Here is a 22,871-nt window from a genome sequence, read left to right on the forward strand (position 1 = left end):
TAAAAATGTGCAAAAGACCTGGGTAGACATTTCTCAAAAAAGGATATACAACTGTACAACAAGTATATGAAAAAATGCTCAATATAATGAATCATCAGGGAAATGCAAACCAAAACCATAATAATTCACACTCTAACTCCAGTTAAAATGACTATTATCAAAAAAATGAAAAATATGGGTGAGGATCTAGAGAAAGGGAACCTCTAATACACTGTTGGTAGGAAAATAGTGTGTGGCTTCCTTAAAAACTAGAAATAAAACTATATATAATTCAGCATCCCCTACTGATCATATATCCAAAGGAATTGAAATCAGTATGTTGAAGAAACATTTGAATTTGCAGGTTTATTGCAGCTCTATTCATGATGGCCAAGACAGAGAATCAATGTAGGTGTCTATCAGCAGATAATGGATAACGAAAATGTAATACACACACACACACACACACACACACACACACACACTCACACACAATGGAGTGTCACTCAGCCACACAAAAGAATGAAATTCTATCATCTTCAGCAACATCAATGGACCTGGAGGACATTATGTTAAGTGAAATAAATCAGGCACAGACAAATACCACATGTTCTTCTCATTTATATGTGAAAGTCAAAATAACTCAGTTTAGAATAGTGGTTACTAGAGCCTTCCAAGGGTATGATGAAAGGAGGGATGGAGGAGGAGAATATAGTCGGATTCGAGGAATTACTTGTTTTCCACAATAGGATAATCATGGTTGACAATAATTAATTGAACATTATCTAGTAGAGAGGATTTTGAATGTTCCCAACACCAAGAAATGATAAAGTTCCAAGATGATAGATATGCTAGTTACCCCAATCTGATCATTACACGTTGTATGCATGTATTGAAATGCCATAATGTATCCCATAAATATGTACAATTACCATGTGTCAATTAAAAGTAAAAATATATATTTTTAAAAGTTGATGGGCTGAGTTTGGGATGAGGATAGGAGATGGGAGAGGAACTTTCCAGGCTTGAGATGCACGTGAATTCTAATAAAACTTCTTTGGCTGTGAATTCTTAAGAATTGGCTGGGACTCACCTGTTCCCTATTCTGAACAGCACAGTTCCTAGAGTTGCAAGAAAAGTGTGCCCAACATGATAGCGAACGTCTAATAATTCTCATCCTTCTATTACTTCTACCTGCTTTTTCACTTACATGTTAATCATTTGATACTGCTCTTTAGGTAAATACTTGCTTCCTACAGTGGGGAACTAGAGATGGAAGGTTTTTACTGTCATATAGTAAGAATGACATCAAAGATAATTGGAACTGTTATCTAATCATTGACAGAAAAAATAGGTTAGGGTGAACTCCTCTAAAACCCAAATTACCATACTTGGTAGAATTGCTCTAGCAACCAATTGAGTTATTTCCAAGAATTATAGAGTAGGTCCAACCCTTAAGTTCCCTGGGCTTAAAGTAACAGCTACACATAAGATTCACAAAGAAATTCCATGGCTCAAAACTATATGTTAATCTGGCATTGTAATGAAGGTTTTTTTTTTCACGAACAAGGAACACCTCGTTAGAAATTTTTCACACTAAACATTATGGCATGTTTCAAGGCACAAATAACTGTAGCCTCTGCCTCACACCTCCAGTTTGTATCCTTCCCCCCAATTTGTCTGGAAATGACCTAGGGAGGGTAGTTCTAAGTCTTCCAACAACAAAGACGAAAAGGGAAATGCACAGAGTTATACTTGTATATACCTATTGAAAGAAATATGTCTCAGTAACGACCAACTTTCTCCTAGTGAGAGTTTGTAAAGAGTGCCATCGCTTCCAAAGGAGAGGCCAAGTGGTTTCTCCCTAGAGTGGAAGGTCGTGCCCCCGACTCTACGTTAGCGACCTTCCAGGAAAAGAAAGCTACGTAAGAGACGCTGGGGAAGAGAAGCGGTCCAGATCTTGGAGTTTCGGACTCAAGGTCTAGCTTCCAGAGCCGGGGTGGACAGCTGCAGGTTACTTAGTGTGGAGCGGCGCTCACTTTTTGCCCCAGACTACAGCAGTCGGTAGGTAGACGCGACGGCCTTGGGTGAACCCCAGAATCTGGAGCGTGTGAGAGTGACTCACTCCCCTGACAGGGACAGCAGCTGCCCTTGACCCCACAGCAGCGAGCCCACAGCTCGAAACCAACGAAACGAAGACCACCCCTGCAGCCCTATCTGCCGCATCTGGCGGGAGGTATATTTTCACCGAGGCTTGGAGGAAAAGCCAGATTCTCTATCCCGGCCAATCAGATGAGAGAAGATCTCGGCACGCCCCTTTCCATCTGCCAATCAGCATCTGACTTGGGGGCCGGCCCCTTGACTTCGGAAAACTGCCTTTTAAATTTCATTAGGAGCCGCTTTCTTCTGCCCCTCCCCGAGTCGTTCTAGCCTGGTCACAAAAATGTGCCCCAAAGAGAAAAACCGACTGTAACAATTCCAAAGCTGTGAGAAGCTCAAACTACAGATTCCTATCTTGAAATCGTGGATTCCAGGAGCGACAGGGACAGAGGGTTCTGGAAGGCCGACTACAACTCCCAGGAGGCCTTGCGCGGACTAAGGGCGCGAGTGCGAGGGGGCGGGCGCCGCGCGGCGGAAGGCCGGGCGTCACGGGACTTCCTGAACGCGCGCCAGCGAGTGGGCGAGACCTGGTGGGGGGGCGGCGACTCAGCTTTGTGTCCTGTTCCTCGGGCAGCGCGGCCGGGCCGGCTAGGGGGCGTGGCCCGCGCGGAGGCTGGTGGGGGTGCGGGCTCCGCGGGACGCGGGTGACGCGTCTCCTTCCAGCTCAGCGGAGTGTGAGGTGTCGCGGCCCCGCCAGCGATTGGCTGTTGAGCGGCGACTACGCGGCGGCCGTTGGTCGCCGGCAGCACGGAGCGCAGGCCGGGGCGGGCGGGGGGGCTATGGGGCGGCAGTGGCGGCGGCGGCGGCTGGAGAGGGCGGGCGCGGGCGAACCGTCGGCCGCAGCAGCAGCAGCAGCAGCGGCAGTCTCCGGAGTCCGCCTGTGAAGCGCGCCTGTTGGCGCCGCCGTGGGCCCCGCGGAGGGGACTCGAGCCGCCGCGCAGCGGCTCCCCCGGCGCCGCGGCCCTTCGCGCTCTCGCGCCCGTGCTCGCGCTGCTGCTCCGGCTCCTCCATCTTGGCCTCGGCAGTGGCGGCTGCCGGGAGGATGTGCCGCCTTCTGGCAGGGGGAAGAAGGAGGAGAAGATGAAGAAGTACCAGCGGGCCCTGGCCCTGGCCTCCTGCCTCTCCCTGTGCTCCCTGGTCTGGTGAGGAGCGGCGGCCGCGCGGAGCTGTGGTGGGGAGGGGGCGGCTCGGTCACACCCCCGGGTCACGCAGGCTCTCGGGGTGCGGGTCTCCGAGGTCCGCGCCCGCCCCGCGCGGCGGGCAGCGCTGGGCGCGGAGCCTCGGTGGAGCGGAGCGGGGAGGCCCGGTGGGCGGAGCGGGCGCCTCAGGTGTGCGGAGTGGCGGATGTGCGGGGTCCCCAGGCCCGCGCGACGCGCACCGGCGTCCGCACCTGCCTTCTCCTGGCGGGTCGCACGTGGGGCCGCCGCTCGGAAACTTGGGGCGCCCGCTCAGTTGGCTCGGGGCAGGCTGCGCGGACCGAGTGCGTGCGGTGGCTTTCGGCCACGGGAGGACGGCTTTGTCCCCGCAGCTCAGCCGCGCTCCGTACGTCCCCAACAACGAGGGGCATTTTGAGGGGGAGCCCCGGGAGCTGTGGGTCCAACGGTGCTGCCATCATTAGGCTTGGAAAAGTCATTCTTCTCTGAAGAAATTCTTCCAGGGACTTTTCTTTCCTTTAAAAGGGAAGTGTGACATTTTGTGAGCGAAAAGGTGTTTTCTCGGTCATAGGAATTTGCTCTTTCTTATTAAAATCCCCGTAAACTGGGGTTCCTGTTTGGCTCACGGCTGCAGAGCACCAGCGGCGTTTTCACGTCTATGGGTGCCTGGCGGAGCCCAGAGCTCGGAGGGTAGTTGTTGCTCTCCCGAGTTTGGGTTAGAAGGATGATAGAAGTTTTAGAGAACAAAAAGGTTGACCTCATCTTTCATTTTGAACCTCTTTAATAAAGCCAGTGCCATTTTCCCGTTTTTCTATTTCTAGTATTATGTTGGATACCAAGAAGTGTCTCCAAAAGATGAATCCACTTACAAATTTTAAATTAGTGGGCGAGATACTGAAACCTTGTGCTTATTTCCACCTCTTTCTGGGGATTGCTTAGTTGTTTCTGCAAACAGCTTTCTCCTTGATCATGCCCATCTTTAGACCAGGTTTTACTTCACCAGCACTTCCTGAAATAACTGATAAAAGTAGAGGGTACACTTTTCATTTGAATTTAATAGGCACCAGTATCACTGGTTTTTTTCCAATTCAGTGGTGGAAATGAAATCAAACATTAGAATGTGGTTCTTGAAATCATTTGTAAATTTGAAATTAGTCATGTTTCTATTGTTGGGGACTGTGCTATTTAGTTTAATCTCATGCATTTTTTCCTCTTTTTTTTCATCAGCAGTAGTGAGGAGGTCATGACCTACCTGTCAGGGGAAAAGATCAGGTAGCCTAGTAGTCAGATCTATTAAGTTTGTTGACTCACAAAATGAAAAGTGTATGTTGAGGGTTCAAGTAAAGAGTGAAAAGTTTAGCTGAAGAAACACTTGGGTTAATATTTTGGGATTTGTTTGAACTGCCAATCTAAGTACATTTTAATTTTTTCTTTAGCAAAACTGTTAAAAGGCATTGAAATAGAATATTTAGGCTTGAGTTATTTGGAATGGTGATGATGAATGAATGAGATTGAGTAAGAGGAATGGTGTATGTCTATTTCATTCTTTTCAAACCCTTTTTCCTTGGGAAATCGAAATGATATCACTGACTTAAACAGAGGTCTAACAGTCTTGATTTGGTTTGTCATTTCCCTACATCCATATCCTCCCTAACAGAAATAGGTATCTAAATAAAACCTTTGTAAGATTAGATAAAAGTTGGTGAGCTCTTCTTAGTAGCCATTTTTATCATTCAGAAATTGTCCTCAAATTTTGTGAATTATTTCTCTTTTATAGATTGAGTGTAGTGTTGCAAGTTTGTACTATAATACTCTAGTTTGTAAGGTTTCTTCTTTATCTATCACTTTTGCTGTATCTTGTTATTTTTATTTATGTCCTAATTGTATAGATCTTGTTTATGTGTCCCTTCTGCTTTTGTCTATTCATCTTAAATTGCCTCCATAGAAACATCATACTTCGGTCTCATTACTCATTCCAGTTGCTATTTTTTCTTTTGTATACTTGGTGTGATTCCTAATTATTAGTATTCTAGATATAAATGCACTGTAGCTGCAGCACAGAGGAATGATAGTCAGCTGTCTCTGTGTCCGGCATGTAATGTATACTTTATACATTTTAGCATCTTTAATCTTAGTAACCCTATAAGGTAGGTATTATTAACTTCATTTTGCATTTTACAGATGAGTAAGTAGAGAGGTTAAGTAACTTGGTTAGGGTTAAGCAGCTATTACATTTTGTAGTTTAGATTTGAATCTAAGCAGCCTGACTCATAATACAGGCTCCTGATTACTGTGATCTTTTGACCATAAATCAGAAGGCCTATGTTGAAGATATGGTGCCATCACTTACTAGATACATGTTCTTGGACACATTACAATAACTCCTTTAAACCTTAGTTCTTATATTCTCAGAATGCCATTCATACTACGCAGGGAAGGAAATGAAGTAACACATATGACAGATTTTTTGTAAGACAGTGAGAATATCTTATCTATATATTTCATTATAAAATCATTCAACAAAGAGATTTTTTTATGCTTATTGTGTACCAAATGTTTATGAGCATTGAAAAACCTAAAGATAGATGACCAGTTTTTTTTCTTTTAAATACAGAAAGTCCCATATTCCAAGAGTCCTCCATTAGTTTTCTATTACTGCTGTAACAAATTACTATAAATTTAGAGACTCAAAACAGCACATACATATTATTTTATAGTTCTGGGGTCAGAAGTCCAAATTCAGTTTCACCAGGTTAAAGTTAAGTTGTTGGCAGGGCTGGTTCATTCTGGAAACTCTGAGAATTTCTTTGACTTTTTCAGTCTCTGGAGCTGGCTGCATTTTTGTCTCTTTCCTTATACGACTTGAACCTATTGCTTCAGTCCTCATGTTTAATGACTGATGATCCACCTCTCCTTCCCTCTTATTATAATGACTCTTACGATAACATTGGGTCCACCCAGACAATCCAGATTGAGCTCCCCATTTCAAAAATCCTTAATTTAATGACATCTGCAAAGTCTCTTTTACTGTATTATGTATTTACTGAAAATGTATTTTATTATATGTTTAGGGATTAGGATGCAAACATCTTTGGGGGCCATTATTCATCATACCCTCTCATTCTTGGAAAGACTAGAAAGGTTTATCATGACCATGAAGAAGATAAGGATGTGATCTGTACTTTAATCAGTGGATATTCTGAGTGTGTTCCCTAGTTAGTAAAACCTTGTACGTGTAACTTTAATGTGCTTAATTGTTTATAAATTACATACATGTGTTAATATGACATTAGTGTGTTAGCATACATGATAAACTACACAACTTAGATGTTTTAAGAAAGATGAGAGAGAAAATAATTTATACCTTCTGTTAATAGTACCTTTTGTTTTCATTAAAGTTGTGACTTGTGTGTGTGGCTGGGGATTACACCTAGGGACTCACAGGTGTCAGGCAAGTGCTGTACCACTGAGCTACATCCCTAAACCCAAAGTAGAAATAATTTTTAGTGAGTGCTATGTGATTGACCTACATTCATAATGTAGATGAGGAATAACTTATACAGGCTAGGCATCTAGCCTTGTCATTTCTTGTTGGCTTATACTTGTATTATTTTATCTTTGTAACCATTGCAGAGAATTTATGAGGGTCAGTTTGGTTAAAACTAAATGATCCCTATGTCTACTTACATGAGCACACACAAATCATAGTATATTTTGGCATGCTACAAGTAAACCCATTAGCTTGTGAAGCTTCTACTCTTTCCTGGTGTTCCTGATGTTTATGCAGCTGACCGTCAGACCAAGTATGAATCTTTATACTCATCTCAGTAAAGTTTAATTTTTTTTAAGACTAAATGAATCTTTTCTTGCACCCTAAAGGATCATCTTGGAGAAATTCATACTTGTACTAATGGGAAGAGCTTGACATTTAAACAGTTCGCATTTGAAAAATATAATAGAGGGGGCTGGGGATATGGCTCAAGTGGTAGCGCGCTCGCCTGGCATGGGTGCGGCCCGGGTTCAATCCTCATCACCACATACAAACAAAGATGTTGTGATCGCCGAAAACTAAAAAGTAAATATTAAAAATTTCTCTCTCACACTCTCTCTTTAAAAAAAAAAATGTACCTTTAAAAAAATATATAATAGAAGTACTTTCACAAGGACTTTAGCGATAACAAAGGAAGGATTTGTACTCTAGCTATGGTTTTATCACTATTTGTATGCCTTTGTGTGAGGGACTTCTATGAGCCTTAATTCTCATCCATAAATGGTTATCAGGATGGATAGTTCAAAATGGGAGAATTTTGTTTCATGAAGAGAGAATATTCCTATTGGTATGTTATCTGGAGTGTAGCTCTGGAGAGAGATGGAAAGGAGGCCACAATTAGGTTTTGGGGTTTTTAAAAAAAATTTTTTTTAGTTGTCAATGGATCTTTATTTTATTTATTTATAATATTCAGTTCTGAGAATCGAACCCAGTACCTCACACATGCCAGGCTAGTGCTGTACCACTGAGCTACAACCCCTGCCCTACAGTTTGGTATTGAAGGGATTTGTTTATCTTATAGATGAACTCTGATTTTAACCTGGCAGCTGATGAACAGAGTGAAGTAGTTAAAATAGGAGAGGACGAGAATGAGGGACACACTGATTGTTTAAATGGTTTGCTATGGAGGGTAGAATGGATTGGAAGGGACAGATTTTTGAGGGAGGTAACTCTAACTCTAGGAAGTGGTCATACCAGGAGAGGGTTAACAGATGTTTAGATCAAGGTGTTGACCTTTCTGACCTTAGAAGTATGTTTTCTCTGACTGCTGACTAAAGAGGTTTATTTCTTAGTTTTGATTATAGTTTGGTACCCCTTTATTCCTCAGATAATTTTGCTGGTTTCTTGTTCTTTTGTTAATATGCATACTTAGCAGAAAAATAAGAAACTAGTAGTTATTGTAAGCTGATTTTTTTCTTGAGAGGATGAATAGAAAATTTTAAAATTCTTATTCTGTCTTTAATCTGGAGAAATATTTTGCTTTTAAAAGAACCTATTTTCTGAATAAAATAATAACTGTTAAAAAGAATAAAATTACCCTTTCAAATAATTTGATGACTTTTTTATGTAATTGGTCTCTTTCTCTTTCTTTTTTTGGAAAACTTAATGTTGAAAGACCTTGGGATATCTTTACTCCAAGATATACATTCCAAAGAAAGCATTTGGTACTTACAAGAGATGTTGGGTCACAGATAAGGGTGTCAGATCCCTTCAGATAAGTTAGATGAAGCCAGACTGCCTTCATAGGAAACAGTCTCTGAAACACAGAACATCTTCCTATAAAGCTTTTGCACTCTTATCCAAAAAAAAGAGTGACAGTTCTTTATAATAACCTTTGAATTATTTTTAAAAGAGCTGGATGCAGTTCATATTGCTCCTTTAGGTTATTAAACATTTGAAGATATGTTGGAATGAAAGCAGTTATAGGATTGGCAGATAATGAAAAAGAAAAAAGATTCAGTTCTTTACTTACTTTTTTTTTAAAAGAGAGAGAATTTTTTAATATTTATTTTTTAGTTTTTGGTAGACACAACATCTTTATTTTATTTTTATGTGGTGCTGAGGATTGAACCCAGCCCCCCATGCATGCCAGGCGAGCGCACTACCACTTGAGCCACATCCCCACCCCTTAACTTACTTTTGAGAATTGGTTATTTAATCTTTTGGCGGTTCATGATGCATAAATTGTTCTTTCACTTTTCTCAATTTGGGTAGAAAAATTAGTTGATGTGTATAACTAATATTTTTGTACTTATGATGCAAAGAGGAGAAACTTGTCTTCAGGTAGAAACATGTATATCCTAAACTCTTTTTAGTGGTTTATATACAACTGGAAAGAAACAAAATGCTGCTATATTGTATAGATTGCTCTTTAGTGCCTGTTGTATGTTGCTTGTTTTGTTCTTCAAGATAATATTTTAAAGTAATTTCAGAAAGTAAAATTGCACGTGTCACAAGGGAATTGGAAGTTGTTTTGAGTATTTGCTGTGTAAGAATGTTAATCCCATGGGATATACTACATAAAGACATGATTTTTTTTTTTTTTTGAAAGAAGGTTTTGTTTTCTTTTAGGACTTTCCTCCTTTTTCTTTCCTTCCTTCGTTTATCCTTCCTTCTTCCCTTCCCTTCTCTCTCTTTCCTGGCATTTGACCTCAGGGCCTCCCACATTTGAGCCAAGTGCTCTATCACTGAACTACATACACCTCCAGTCCCAGGACTCTATTTGCTAATTAAAACAATTTCACGTTTTATATAAAACTGATACCTAGCTTTGTTAGAAAATGTTTTAGAGCATTAACATTGCTCATTGGTCCTAAGCTAATTTTGTATTGTTATGTAGTGTTTGAAATATACTGAGTGGAAATATATAAAGTGCTTAGAATGATGCCTTGCTTATAGCAAGTACTGTTATATAAGGTCTTATTATTCGTTCACTCTGGGTACTTTGGCAGTTTGTTGTAGAAGTAGGATGGCTTAGGCATCAGAATTGAGAAATATGAATCCATAAATTCATATATTAAATGAACTCAGACCTTTTTATACATCATTCTAAAAGATCTTATTAGGATGTTTGGGAACAATACAAAAAGCTGAATTGTATGATAGGTATTTAAAGAAAGGAAAAATTAGAGCTGGACTTGGTTTTTAAGGAAAATTATGTATGTGATTCATAAACTCTGCTTCTGTGGGAGCAGGTGTTTTGTGAGTTAAAATAAGATATACTGGTGCTGCTAATATAAATAGCAGGTATTTCTGTGTATGTGTGCACCTGCCTGCAGTGGGTAGATGGCACTTAATTGTCAATGAGAAAGTAAGTTCTGAATAAAAAATAATGTACTTGATGTGGGTGGGAGCAGTAGTAAGCAGACAAGCCTGAGGAAAAATGTATTTTGGATGTTATGATGGATTCTTAAGGTAATTCATAGAACTGGGTGATCAAGATCCAGCAAGAGAAGTAGTGTTTTAACATCATTGTGCCAGAGGTATTTCAGAGAAGAATGCAGGAATGATATTTATTTATTTATTTTTTGAAATTACTTTACATTTATTGTTCTTGTATCCTGAAAACATGGTGCAGTATTTTTATTGTAAAAGTTCTATAGATTTCTACACAGAAAGCGATATTTTCTACTAATATAGTTTCACTTCTTAACTTCTCGACTAGATGTCATTTATTAGTTATTGACTTTTTGATTATTTGTTCACTCTCTTATTATAGATATCTTCAGATTTTCAATTCCTTTTTATGTTAGTTTAAGTCAGTTTGTTTTTGGGAATTGTTGTCTTATTATTTTTTTCTTTTTTAAAATTTATTTCTTATATACATGACAATAATGGAGCACATTACATTCATGATTATCCATTCACAGCACAGTTTTTTGTAAGTCTGTATATAAAGTATGTTCATGCCAAATTATTATACGTGAGCTCTCATTTTTTTGCATATAATTCTTAATACACCTTTATACCACCATTTATCATATCTGTATATAAGGCATGTTGATTTAAAAGCAGTAATTGAGATTTGTTATAACAAGAACTTGGCAGTAGGAGTGAAGAGGGTGCATCAAACAGATTTTAAGGAAGTAAATAATCTTGGTTTGGTGATAGATTGGCAAGCTGGGAATGTGGTACAATAGATATGGCATTGGGCTAGAATTCAAAAGAACTGGGTTTTAGTTTGCCTCTAACTAGCCCTTGTTCAGCACCTACTGTCATTCAACTCAGTGTCAAGGGATTTTTACTGAAATTCTGTGTGTTGCATCCTATGCAGGATTCTGGTTGACAATAGAAAAAGGACTTGCTTTCTTGGAGTGTACTATAGTTGAAATACTCAATTCTAGAATCTAAAATTAGGAATTTATGAAATAAGTTTAAGAAAAAAAGTCTGTTTCTTACTCATACAACTAGAAGAATTGATAGTATTCAAAAAAGAATTGGAAGAGTTGGCAAAGGGTTTGAGATGGGAAGATCTGATAGTGGGAGGTGAGTGGAATATCCGACTGGAGACATCATAAAGACATATACAAATGCAGGCCTGTGTGCAGATATGATTTGGGTTGGAGTTGTCTTTATAGAGCATATCATTTTTGAAATAGAATGTTTTACTTCTGAGATAAGAACATTGAGCTTCTGCAGATAATTGAAATAAAGTGCCAAGCAAAGTAAAACCCTGAAAGGAAGGAGGAAGTTGAAAAACAAAGATGGACAGAGGTTGAAGGAGGTCATTTGAATGTCATCAGTATAAAAAGGTCTTAGCTAAGGCTGAAGAGCTTGAAAACTGTGTAAAATAATCTTGTGTTCAACAAAGGGAAGTTGTTGATTGAAAGTGGAAATAAAAGGTATTTGGAGAGCTGGTAGGCATGAGTTCTCACACATTTGTATGGAAAGAAAAAGAATACTTGAATTTAAAAATGGTAAGTGGCCTCATACTTGCATATTTCAAGCTTCATACTTGTATACAGTGCTACAAGATTTGTCTTATTAACAGTCAACTTTGATTATGTCAGTCCCAGATAAGCATTTTTCAAATGCTCCCTTTTGCCTAAAGGATGAAAATTTAAACCCTGATGTTAAAGACCTGCAGTGTGGTTCATACCTAGTTTTATAGCTATATGTTCCACTTTTCCTTATGCAGACTTCCTGCTTTGGCCTGGCTAACCTGTTAGCCTGGTACTAATTTATTTGGAGACTTGTCTTTGCAGTTTTGAATCAAAAATTAACATAGCGAAAGTGACTTAAGTTTTATAGAATAAATACACCTTACACAATTTATTGAAATACACTATTTCAAGAAAGTTTGGTATGTGATTATTTCTAGTAGCTTTGGGACAAGTTGTATTTACCAGATTTTAATCGTAGGGTAAGTTATTAAAAACTGAGCATACTTCAGTGTTCAGCAAGTGCTTCCCCCAGTTTGGGTCATTGAAATTATAGGCCAATTTAGTAATCAGTCCTCTAATACAATTTGGTACATAGGGTATTTAAACTGAGAGAATCCAAGACCAAACTGGTCACAGTGGCGCACACCTGCAATCACAGTGGCTCAGGAGACTTGAGACAGGAGGATCACAAGTTCAAAGCCAGCCTCAGCAACTCAGCAAGACCACATCTCTAAATAAAATACAAAAAAGGGCTGGGAACGTGGCTCAGCGGTTGAGCACTCTCGAGTTCAATCCCTGGTACCCCCACAAAAAAAATCCAAGACCAGTCCCACATAGAATGAATATTAAGTCAGAACTACTGAAATTCAAAGGTTTCCTTAGAAGCAAATATTAAAGAGCTTTTTTCAGCTTAACTGTATAGTTCCATGTGATTTAACTCTAGATTGCTGAGGCAGTATAATAGAATAAAAACTGAAAGGAGAAAGGGACCCTCAGTCCTCTTTCCTAGTAGCAGGTAGATAAGCAGAAGAGAAATAATTTTAAAAGAGCCCCCAAACTGCCAGGCATGATGGCCCATACCTGTAATCCCAGTGACTTGGGAGTCTGAGGCAAGAGAATCGGAAGGTCAAGGTGGCCTTGGCAACTTAGCAAGAGCCTATCTCAGATAAAAATTAAAAAGGGACAGAAATATAGCTGAGTAGTAGAGCATCCCTAGGTTTAATCCTCAGTACAACTGTTACTAGATTAAGAATATCTTCTTAAAAAAAAACAACATTGTAATTGAAAGAAAAAATGTGGTTATTTAGCAAAGGGGCTGGAGGCCCAGTCATCTCTTGGTCTTGCTTTATTACACATGTTTGATCAAAGTGGCTTTCTGTTTTTCACCTATTTCTCATAAGTCTCTTCATATCTCTGTAGAATTACTGTAAGTTTTTTTCAAATTTCTCATCAATAATGTTCAAAAAAACTAATTTCTTTAGCTACACTTCCCTAAATTGAATGGTTGACACTGTTTCTGTATCAGGGCTTAGATCTGAATTTAGACTAAGAAGCAATACTTCATTGCCCAGTTTAGTTCCTTGACCACAAATTCTCTGATTACTAGGCTCTTCTCTAAGCTGTTACAGAAGTTTTTCCAGTCCATAATCAGAGTAAGAGTCATGGATCACTGCTGAGAAGAGGACAGAAAATCCCTGCCTTAAAGGTGCTCAATCTTGTGTGAGAGAGAAAAATAAAGTGTATGTAGTAAGTGCTCAGATAGAGAAAGCCCAAGAGCTATGACACTTTGGAGGTGGGGCCACCAAACCACAGCTTGTTGAAATCAGAAAAGTTTGTCCCTAACCTAGTACTTGCCTTCAAAGAAAAGAATGATAAGAATTTAACCAGGTTTTGAATGGTGGGGAACTGGAGCAGGGGCAGAACGTTCTTGGAAGAAGGAACAGCACAAACCAAAGATTTGGAAGCAAAGATGTTGTGGTTTGTGTTCAAGATGCAGGTACTGATTGTTCTGCATCATTGATACATACAGTAAGGACATGGAGGGGCAGGAAATACAAAGCTTAACATGGTTGCAGAAGTTTAGAGAGTTTTAAATATCATGGGGAGAGAAGCTTCGATTTTGTCAAGTATAGATGTATAAAAGTGTATAAAAGTTCTTAAGCCAGGGGAATGATAGTCTGATAATTCAGTGTTAGATTTTTGGCAATGGTGTGAAGGATTGATTTGAAGAGATAGGAATTAGGGAGATCTATTAGAAGGTTGCTGTAGATAAAAAGTGAGGGTTTGAGTTAAGGTGGCCATAATGAAGTTTGAGAAAAGAAATTTGAAGTAAATGAGTTGAAGAAAAAGGAGAAGTCACAGATGTTTTTCAGATTTTTAATTTGAGAACTGAATGGGTAGCAGTACCACATGGTGGGTTCAAGAATATTGGAGGAGGAGAATTGGAAAAAACAAGATTATGTGTTCAACTTTGGATTTGGTCATCTTTAAGATTTTTGAAATGTCTTGGAACATGAAGAAAGAGAAATCCAACCTTTGTATGAGATTTATTCATTCTCAACATGGATATAGGCTTTCAACAAAGGGTTTGAAGAAATGGATCACTCTGGAGAAGATAATAAGGGCTATCTTTAATAGCCATCAGCTAAGAACTGTGAGAGCTGGATCTCTCAAGTCGATTATAAAGGCAAGACTCAGAACAGAACCCAGGAACGTCAGAGTTTAAATAGTGAGTAGAAAGCAGCAGAGTCAGAGAGATGAAAGCAGAGGTATATTATTTGACATGCCAAAGAAGGAGGTGATTTCAAGTGGAAGCAGTAGTCAAAGGCACATTTTGCCCCACCATATACCTTTCTTCATAATCATGAGGGCAGAAGTGAGATTTCATCAGGTTGAGCACTAAGTAGGAAAAGAAGAAGTTGAGTCTTGTAAGTATATACTGCTCTGAAATTTGGTAAGTGAAAGTAAATAGAAGGGGTCATGGATGAAAACAACTAACATTTGAGTGCATATTCTATGTCAGGCTAAGCAGAGCACATGCATTTATTTCCTCATAGTAACTCCATTTTACAGTGTTAGTATTGTGGCATATAGACCTTATAACTTTTCCAAGATCATATAACTAGATCAAGACCATATAAATAATAAGAGGGGGACCTGAAAATAAACCTTGAGTCTTTTGACTCTGAAGTCTATTCGTCTAGCTACTACACTATACAGCCATTGTGTTTATCACTTTGAGTATCATAATAGTAAAGCACTACTTTGATTTTTGTACATCACTGCTCTTCCTTTGTGAGAATAGTTCTTGTAATTTTGTCTTAACGCTGTAAATGGCCTTCACTAACACCACCAATTCTCTAGTGAATGGATTAGTGTTGTTTTCTTGGCTTTTATCTGTTGAAAAATTATTAAGCATGAAATATAGCAATACAGAAAGATCATAGGCTTTGGAAAGAGAAAAATCTAAGTGTACAGTCAAAAACAGTGATTTGGGGCAAGTTACTTAACTTCTGAGCTTTAGTTTCCTTATTTGTAAAAGTAAACCATGCTACCTTCTGTGTGGATTCCTTCTTTTGCTGTTTTCTGTTAACCACTCTTATCTTCCTATCGTCAATCTTACTCTTTTACCCTTATCTTTGGTATTTAGTTATAACTTGGTTATATACAGTGAATGTTCTTCCAGTCAGCCTTCTGTGCATTTATTTAGATGTGTGTTTTCTTTGGAAATAATAATGTTTTGTTTATATGTTTTCAGTTTTACATAAATTTACAGTAGTCCTCCCTTGTCTGTGGTGATAAGTTCTAAGACTCCGGTAGAAGCCTGAAAAACTTCTGATAGTGCTGAACCATATAATTGAGTGACTTTTTCATCTTAACTAAGAACTTATACTACTATATGGCTGCAATATTTGCAGTTTGAGATGCAACAGCATAATTAGCAAACAATTCTTTTTGCTTCACAGTTTCATAGTTAGAAGATTTTATTCTTACAGTAGATCTTAGAAAGTTAGTTTTTTTCTTTCCTTTTAAGAACTTTCACTTATTCACTTAAAAATAGCACTTCACAGCTTCTCTTTGGCATATTGAAAATAGCACTTGGGGCCATTGTTAAGTAAACCCAAAGTTATTTGAACAGGAGCACTGAGATCCTACCACATTGGATCTGATAACTCTTAGAGCTAGTAGGGCTGGAGGAATATATATTGTGCATACTCTGCACATGGAGTGATTCTTGTCTATTCAGAACAGAGAAGAGACAGTGGTTGATTTCATCATGCTAATTCAGAATGATGAACAACAATTTATGAATTGTTTATTTCTGGAATTTTTCATTTAGTATTTTCAGACCTTGGGTAACAAACCGTGGAAAGCAAATTGTTCTTAAGGAGAGATGACTGCTATAAACTGTTAATTTCATTCTTTCTCCTTTCTTCTACTTCACACATTTTTTACTTAGTTTCTAAAATGTCAAACTGAATTCTAAACAGTTAATGAGGTGTCGGATGCCTTCAGAAAGGCTTGATAATCATCTATCCATCCATCCATCCATCCATCCATCCATCCATCCATCCATCCATTCATCCATCCATTCATCCATTCATCTATTCATCCATTCATCCATCCATCCATTCATTCAGTAAGTTTTGCTGAGTCTGGTAGGCTACCTCTAAGGAAAGTCTGAAATTTGCCAATTTTCAGTTGGAAGTACTGGGTTCCAGCTGCCTATCTTTTGCTATCCTGTTATGATAGTCTAATTACAATGGTTTTTAAATCTTGATTATCTAGAAGGTGGATCACATGCCTTTATTGTTGTTTTTTTTATTTAGGTATTCTTGGACCATTTTTTTTCCATATAATATTTATACCAGTAGGCTGCTGTATGTAGTTTGACAGTGATATTTGAGATGATGAAGTACTTTTGGGAGAATTGATGTCTTACATTTTTGTTACATCAACCCAGCCATGAACATAATATATCTTTCATTTATTTGTCTTCTTTTAATAATCTTACAAGTATTAAAATTTTTGTTCATGGTTATGTATTTTCTTAGGTTAATTTCTAAATTATTTTATAGCCTTCATTGTTACTTTTAAAAAAAATATTTATTTTTTAGTTGTAGTTGGATACAAAACCTTTATTTTGTTTATTATTTTTATGTGGTGCTGAGGATTGAACCCAGGGCCTTGCATGTGTCAGGCAAGCGCTCTACTGCTGAGCCACAATCCTAGCCCCATGTTGCTAATAGTCTATTTTCTATTTGAAAATTACTGGTGAATATTGACTTTTATTTCCTGTATCTTTAAATTTAGATAATTTGCATACAGTGTAATGCCCACATGTTCATCAGAAGGTTGATCCATTTTGAAAATGCAGAGGAATGTAACCTACATGCCATCAAGATATAAAACATTTTTATCACCCAAGTATATTCTTTTATGTCCCTTTTCCAACAATCTCCTAAAGGCAGCCATTGATCTGATTTTTATCACCATGGATTAGTTTTGCCAGTTTTGGAACTACATCTAAATTAAATATGGTCTTTATTCATGCATCTGACTTCTTCTATTCATTGTAATGTTTCTGAGATTTATTCTCATTTCCTTTGCCATTAGTTAGTTTCTTTTTATTACCAAGCAGTGATAGATTCTATGAATATACTTCAGTTTGTTTATATACTGCCTTCTCTAGTTTTTGGCTATTAGAATACGAACTGCTGGGAATAGTCTTACACAAACATTTTATGGGCAGTTTTCATTTTTCTTGAGAAGTACCTAAAAGTAAATTGGAACTGCTGAGATGGATATCATATGATTTTGGGTGTAATGACCTGAGAAAAACACATTACTTACGGAAGGACTCTGGCCCAGAGTAGATATCTTTATTCTGGTCTTGGTGAAACATCAGACAATCTGCATGTTAGGACCATTACTATTTAATAAGAAAAGGGACTGTATCTTTGAAAAATGTGAGGATCACATAAAGTAAGCCATGTACTATTCCAACCTAAAGGATGCTGAAGAGACACACTGGAGGAAAGAGGATTCTATTTTGTCTAATAATCCAACACAATTGAATTATTTGACAAAATCGCCATAGAAAAGGTATAATAAAATATTGTGTCAATGTAACATTTACTGAAGTTGATAACTAAAATATCATAAGTGGTATGTTTGGTTTGTTAGCTTTTTGTCACTGACCAAAATACCTGACAAGTACAGCTTAAAGGAAGTTTATTTAGGATGCATGATTTTAAAACATGGTTTTAGAAGTTCAGTCCATAGTTGGCTAGTTTCGTTGCTCTGAGTCTGAGATGAGGCAGAAAATCATGGTGGAGGAGCATGAGGAAGGAAAGCTGCTTATTCCTGGTAGCCCAGAAAGCAGGGGAGGGAGGAGAGAAACAGCCAATTCCATGTTCGGGGTACTATCCTAACTGACTTAAATTCCTTAGTGTATTTCTGTTCATGTCAAAGCAAAAGCCAGTTTTGGACAAAGGTAATCAACTGATGTAGTAGTCATGTACAAATAGATAGAAATCTTCTAAAAGGGATTTTTAAATGAACCATTTATTCAGTGTTGTAGTTTAGAAGTAAAACTTCATTTTTAAGTATATCAGACAATGGAATATTATTTGGGGCTAAATAGAAGTGAGCTGTCAAGCCATGAAAAGACCTGGAAGAAGTGTAAATGTGTGTTACTAAGTGAAAAATAGAGTTTGACAATACTACATGTATTTGATTCTAATCTTTTGACAATCTGGAAAGGTAAAACTATTTAGACAGTAAAAAGATTAATAGTTGTAGCACAGAGGATTTTTAGGGCAATTAAACTATTATGTATAATACTGTGATGGTAAATATATATCATTGTACATTCTTCAAATCCATAGGAATGTACACCACTAAGAGAGAACCCTGTGAACTGTGGATGCTTGGGGATAATGATGTATCCATGTATGTTCATCACTTGTAATGGATATACTACTCTGGTAGGGAATATTGATCATGGGGAAGGCCACACATATGTAGGGGCAGAGGGAATCTGGGAACTGTCTTTACCTTGTATACAATTTTGCTGTGAGCCTAAAGCTGATGTAGAAAATAGTGTATTTTAACTCAAAGCAGTCTACTTAAGTTGATTATTCTCACTGTGTATGTATGTTTGGTTTGTTAGCTTTTTGTCACTGTGTTCTCAGGAAATAGTATCACCTATTTTCTTCCCTTCTCTTAAAACCCAAAAATGTTTTGCTTTTCAATAAACATTATAATGACTAATGTCTTGTGTTTACAATGTGCTGTCCACAGTTCTAAGTAATTTTAAGCTGCTCATCAAATTCTCAAAACAGTTCCATGAAGTAGCCAATATTATTGTGAAGAAATAGACACACAGAAATATTTGTTTCAGAAATTGGCTAAGATTGTACAGACTGTGTAACTCTAGTCCTTGTTCTTTTAATTCTCTTGCTAGGCCTATTAGTAAATTGTCATGATTGAATATATTTTCTTGTAATGTCAAACACCTCCTTAGGTCTTTGCCTTATCTCTATAATTATGATCCTGGTGGAAAGTGACTTATTTCAACCCAAAAGTGTGAAATTTTGGTATCCTAAATGGTACTCAAATGTGAGTTTTAAAATAAGATCTTTTGTTACAAATATTCTGTAAGTTAACACCTTTCTGTATGAATGGTGAGTTCATGCCTCGTTTATGAGGAAGAATTGGTGAAAAGGATAAGTATTCTCCTAGCTTCCAGATTCTTTTTCTTTTTTTATTTATATGCTTGTGGCAGGGATATGGTGTGGAGGGAGAGTAGTAATGGTAGTGGTGGTGATAGTGATGGGAGAGGAAAAAAGATGGCTGTATTTCCTTTCTGCTGTGTGCTACAGGACAGTTCCCCACAGAAAACTATTTATTTATTTCATATTTATTAAGCACATTATGTTTGCAAGTTTTGATTTATTTAGGGAGTGATACAGTTATTATGAATTGGTTCTTGAGGAATTACTTTTTAAGTACAAGAAAAAATATATATGAACAAATCACCTTAAGAATAGTAAGTTATATAGGAGTGGCCACTTATTTTGAGTCAAAGGAAGACATCAGGGCTCACAGATTGCCATGATCTTGATGTAGTTTCTGGTGCTACTGAGCCCGACCAAGGTGTTATTTTTTTAAAAAAGATTCTTCCAGAGAAACTTGTACACATTGTAGTATTTCACTAAATTCATATGTAGCTTACTCTTTCCCTTTGTTATTTTTAGTTTTAATGTATTCGTAGTTTAAAAAGTCATGGTTCTACTTATTCCATCTACCTAACTTTTTACCTATTGAGCAATCTATCTCAAACCTATTTCCCTCCTGCCTCTGGTAACACCAGTTTTACTCTATAATTCTATAAAAACATTCTTTAGCATCCACATGTGAGTAAGAATATATGCCGTTTGTCTTTCTGTCCCTGGCTTATTTCTCTTGACGTGATGTCCTCCAATTCCATCCATGTGCCACAAATGACAGGATTTCACCCTTTTATGGCTGAATAATATTCCACCATGTGTATGATTGTTCTCTTTTTACTTTCCTCTTGCCACTGGAATTTGCAGGCACATGGTTAGTCAGTCAAGTCAGTTTTTACTATTTGTTTTCTTCATTCTATAGTTTGGAGTCTCTTGCCAGTTGATCCAAAACAGACAGGACAAAAAGAGCACAGGCGTTGAGGCCTCTTTACTGGATTGTGAGCTTCTTTGGTGAAAACTTTGAAGTACAACTCCAGAGCTCCCCTTTGATTTGTAGATTGGAGTTTTATGAAGCTTGGAAGGATATGGTAGATTATTGGAGTAGGAGAGAGGGTGAAACTTTGTTTCAGATGACAGCCTGTCCTGATCATACCACAGAACCAGTGTACACATCTGGGTCTCCTTCCTCCAGTCCACAAGGGATGTCCTTTATACCATTTTGGGGCCAACCAGCTCGAGGCTTAAAAAGCAAACAGTGAACCCTCATCAGTAGATAAGTTCATTTGGGATAATTATGGAGTTTAAAAACATTGTATTTGATTTATTTTTGGATTTACACTTAAAGTTGTTTTTTCATATTTTTAAGGCGTCATTACTGTTTTCCTGTTAAAGGATGTGTGTGTGTGTGTGTGTGTGTGTGTGTGTGTGTGTGTGTGTGTGTGTCTGTCTGCCTGCCTGCCTGTCTGACCTGTTAGGAAGCATTATAAAATTGTTAATTTTATAGCCAAAGTTCAAATGTCCTGACTTGTGTTAATTTCATTAAAAATCAGTATTAAAATGATCCACAAATTAAAAAAAAAAAAAGTCAACAGTTCTAAAAGTAAAAGGTCTGGTTCTAAGCCCCCTACCTTTTCCCCATACAACCATGAAGCTGTTCTCCTTTTCCTCATTTTGTCTTTTCAACGAAACTGCTTTCATTTCCTAGCTGATTTTTTTTGGTATTTACCAAAGTACTACAGGTGATTCTATTAACTATATGCTGCTATAGAGTTCTATTCTAATTTGATTTAGATAAGTACTTGCTGTTTACAGTTGAACCAGGTAGTAGAACTCTACTATAATCATTTTTCCTCTTCTACACTTTTTTTTTTACTTTTCCTAGAACTAATATTTGACTTGTTTTATTGTTTGTTTTCTATTTAATTAAAACATAATAAAGAATATTATCCAGTGTATATTCTAGACTTTGAAAGATCTCTCAGTAGTGCTGTCATTTACATCTTTTTAAAGCAGCAAGGCTCTTACAGAGCTTCTGGTAGCTCCCATCTAGACTGGTTGCCCTGCATTCCTTGTTTACAGCTGTCACTCTGGGATTTCTCTCTCTAGAGCCCCCTGGGCTTTCTCTTTCTTTCTCTCTCATCTCAGTACCATATTGCTGTTATTATTGTTTCATGTAGGTCTAGTTCCCTCATATCAGAATCTTTTTTACAGTTTCTGGCTTGCTTTTTTACATAAAAAGTTGCCCTTTTTATATCTTCAGTATATGGTTTTCCAAATGTTCCTTATATAGTACCATTTTGAATTGTGTGAAATTGACATTCTTTTCAAGTAAAACAACTATCAAATATCAGCAATTTCAAACAGTTCTTTGAAGTAGAAGATTTCTTGCTATTTGTTTCTTGGTATTTTATTTTTCTATTGTAAATGGAGACTCTTCTAATATCACATTTGTAATTGTTGGTGATGTTTCTACTGAGAGTCTGTTAATGTATTAATTCTATATCTAGGACTTAAATTTTACATTTAGAACTTTCTTATGTAGGCAATTCTTTGGAATTTTCCACTTCTATTAACTCGTTATCTGCAATTAATGCAGGTAAACTCATTATTTGTAACTCAATAATTTTACTTTGTAACTTTTCCATTTGACATCTTCTTTGTCCTTATACCATGTAATATTATATGAATATTTTTGTCTTGTTTCAGACCTATATAGGTATGTTTTTAGGTTTCTTCACTAAATATTATATTGACTTTTAGGATTGTGTATTATGTATGTTTCCCATACTAAATATACACATACTTTATTATTGATTTAAAGACGCTTGATGGATATATAATCAGATGTCTTTTAGTGGACTAATCATAAGACATTTTTCTTTTTTTTTTTTTTAAAGAGAGAGTGAGAGAGGGGAGAGAGAGAGAGAGAGAGAGAGAATTTTTTTAATATTTATTTTTTAGTTCTCGGCGGACACAACATCTTTGTTGGTATGTGGTGCTGAGGATCGAACCCGGGCCACACGCATGCCAGGCGAGCGCGCTACCACTTGAGCCACATCCCCAGCCCAAGACATTTTTCTTGATATGCATAGCAAACTAAAGAAATAGATTTTATTATATCAAACCAGTTTTGAATATCAGAGGTAAACTACTTAATCCAACAGTGGTATATTTCTCCTTGGTATATTCCCAGAGATTTTTTAATTGTTTTCTTTAGAAGTTTTGCATTTTATTTCATAGGTAATGTTAACTTGCGCTATTTGTTAAATTTTTATACACTGTTCTCTATGTAAGAATAATTTGTAAGCTTTGCTTCTATGCTTTGAAACATGTTAGATAACTTTTGGAGTTATTTGTTCTTAAATATCTGGCAAAATTTAGAATATTATTGGCATCTTGAACTTTCTCAGTA

At 37.5% G+C, this 22,871-nt stretch overlaps 1 protein-coding gene across 6 annotated transcripts in view; it reads left to right on the top strand.

The window, feature by feature from the left end:
* Positions 1-3,066: 3,066 nt before the first annotated feature.
* Suco (SUN domain containing ossification factor) overlaps positions 3,067-22,871 on the top strand; it is a 68,892-nt gene continuing 49,087 nt past the window's right edge. For all 6 annotated transcript variants that reach the window (XR_013426354.1, XM_078022320.1, XM_078022319.1 and 3 more), the window contains exon 1: positions 3,067-3,281. Coding sequence is in view for 5 of the 6 variants with exons in the window: in XM_078022320.1 (XP_077878446.1) it covers positions 3,220-3,281 (62 nt within the window). In the remaining variant the exon portion in view is untranslated. The remainder of the gene's footprint in view (positions 3,282-22,871) is intronic.

The sequence above is a fragment of the Ictidomys tridecemlineatus genome, chromosome 10, assembly GCF_052094955.1.
Source record: "Ictidomys tridecemlineatus isolate mIctTri1 chromosome 10, mIctTri1.hap1, whole genome shotgun sequence".
In the NCBI taxonomy this organism is placed as follows: Eukaryota; Metazoa; Chordata; class Mammalia; order Rodentia; family Sciuridae; genus Ictidomys; species Ictidomys tridecemlineatus.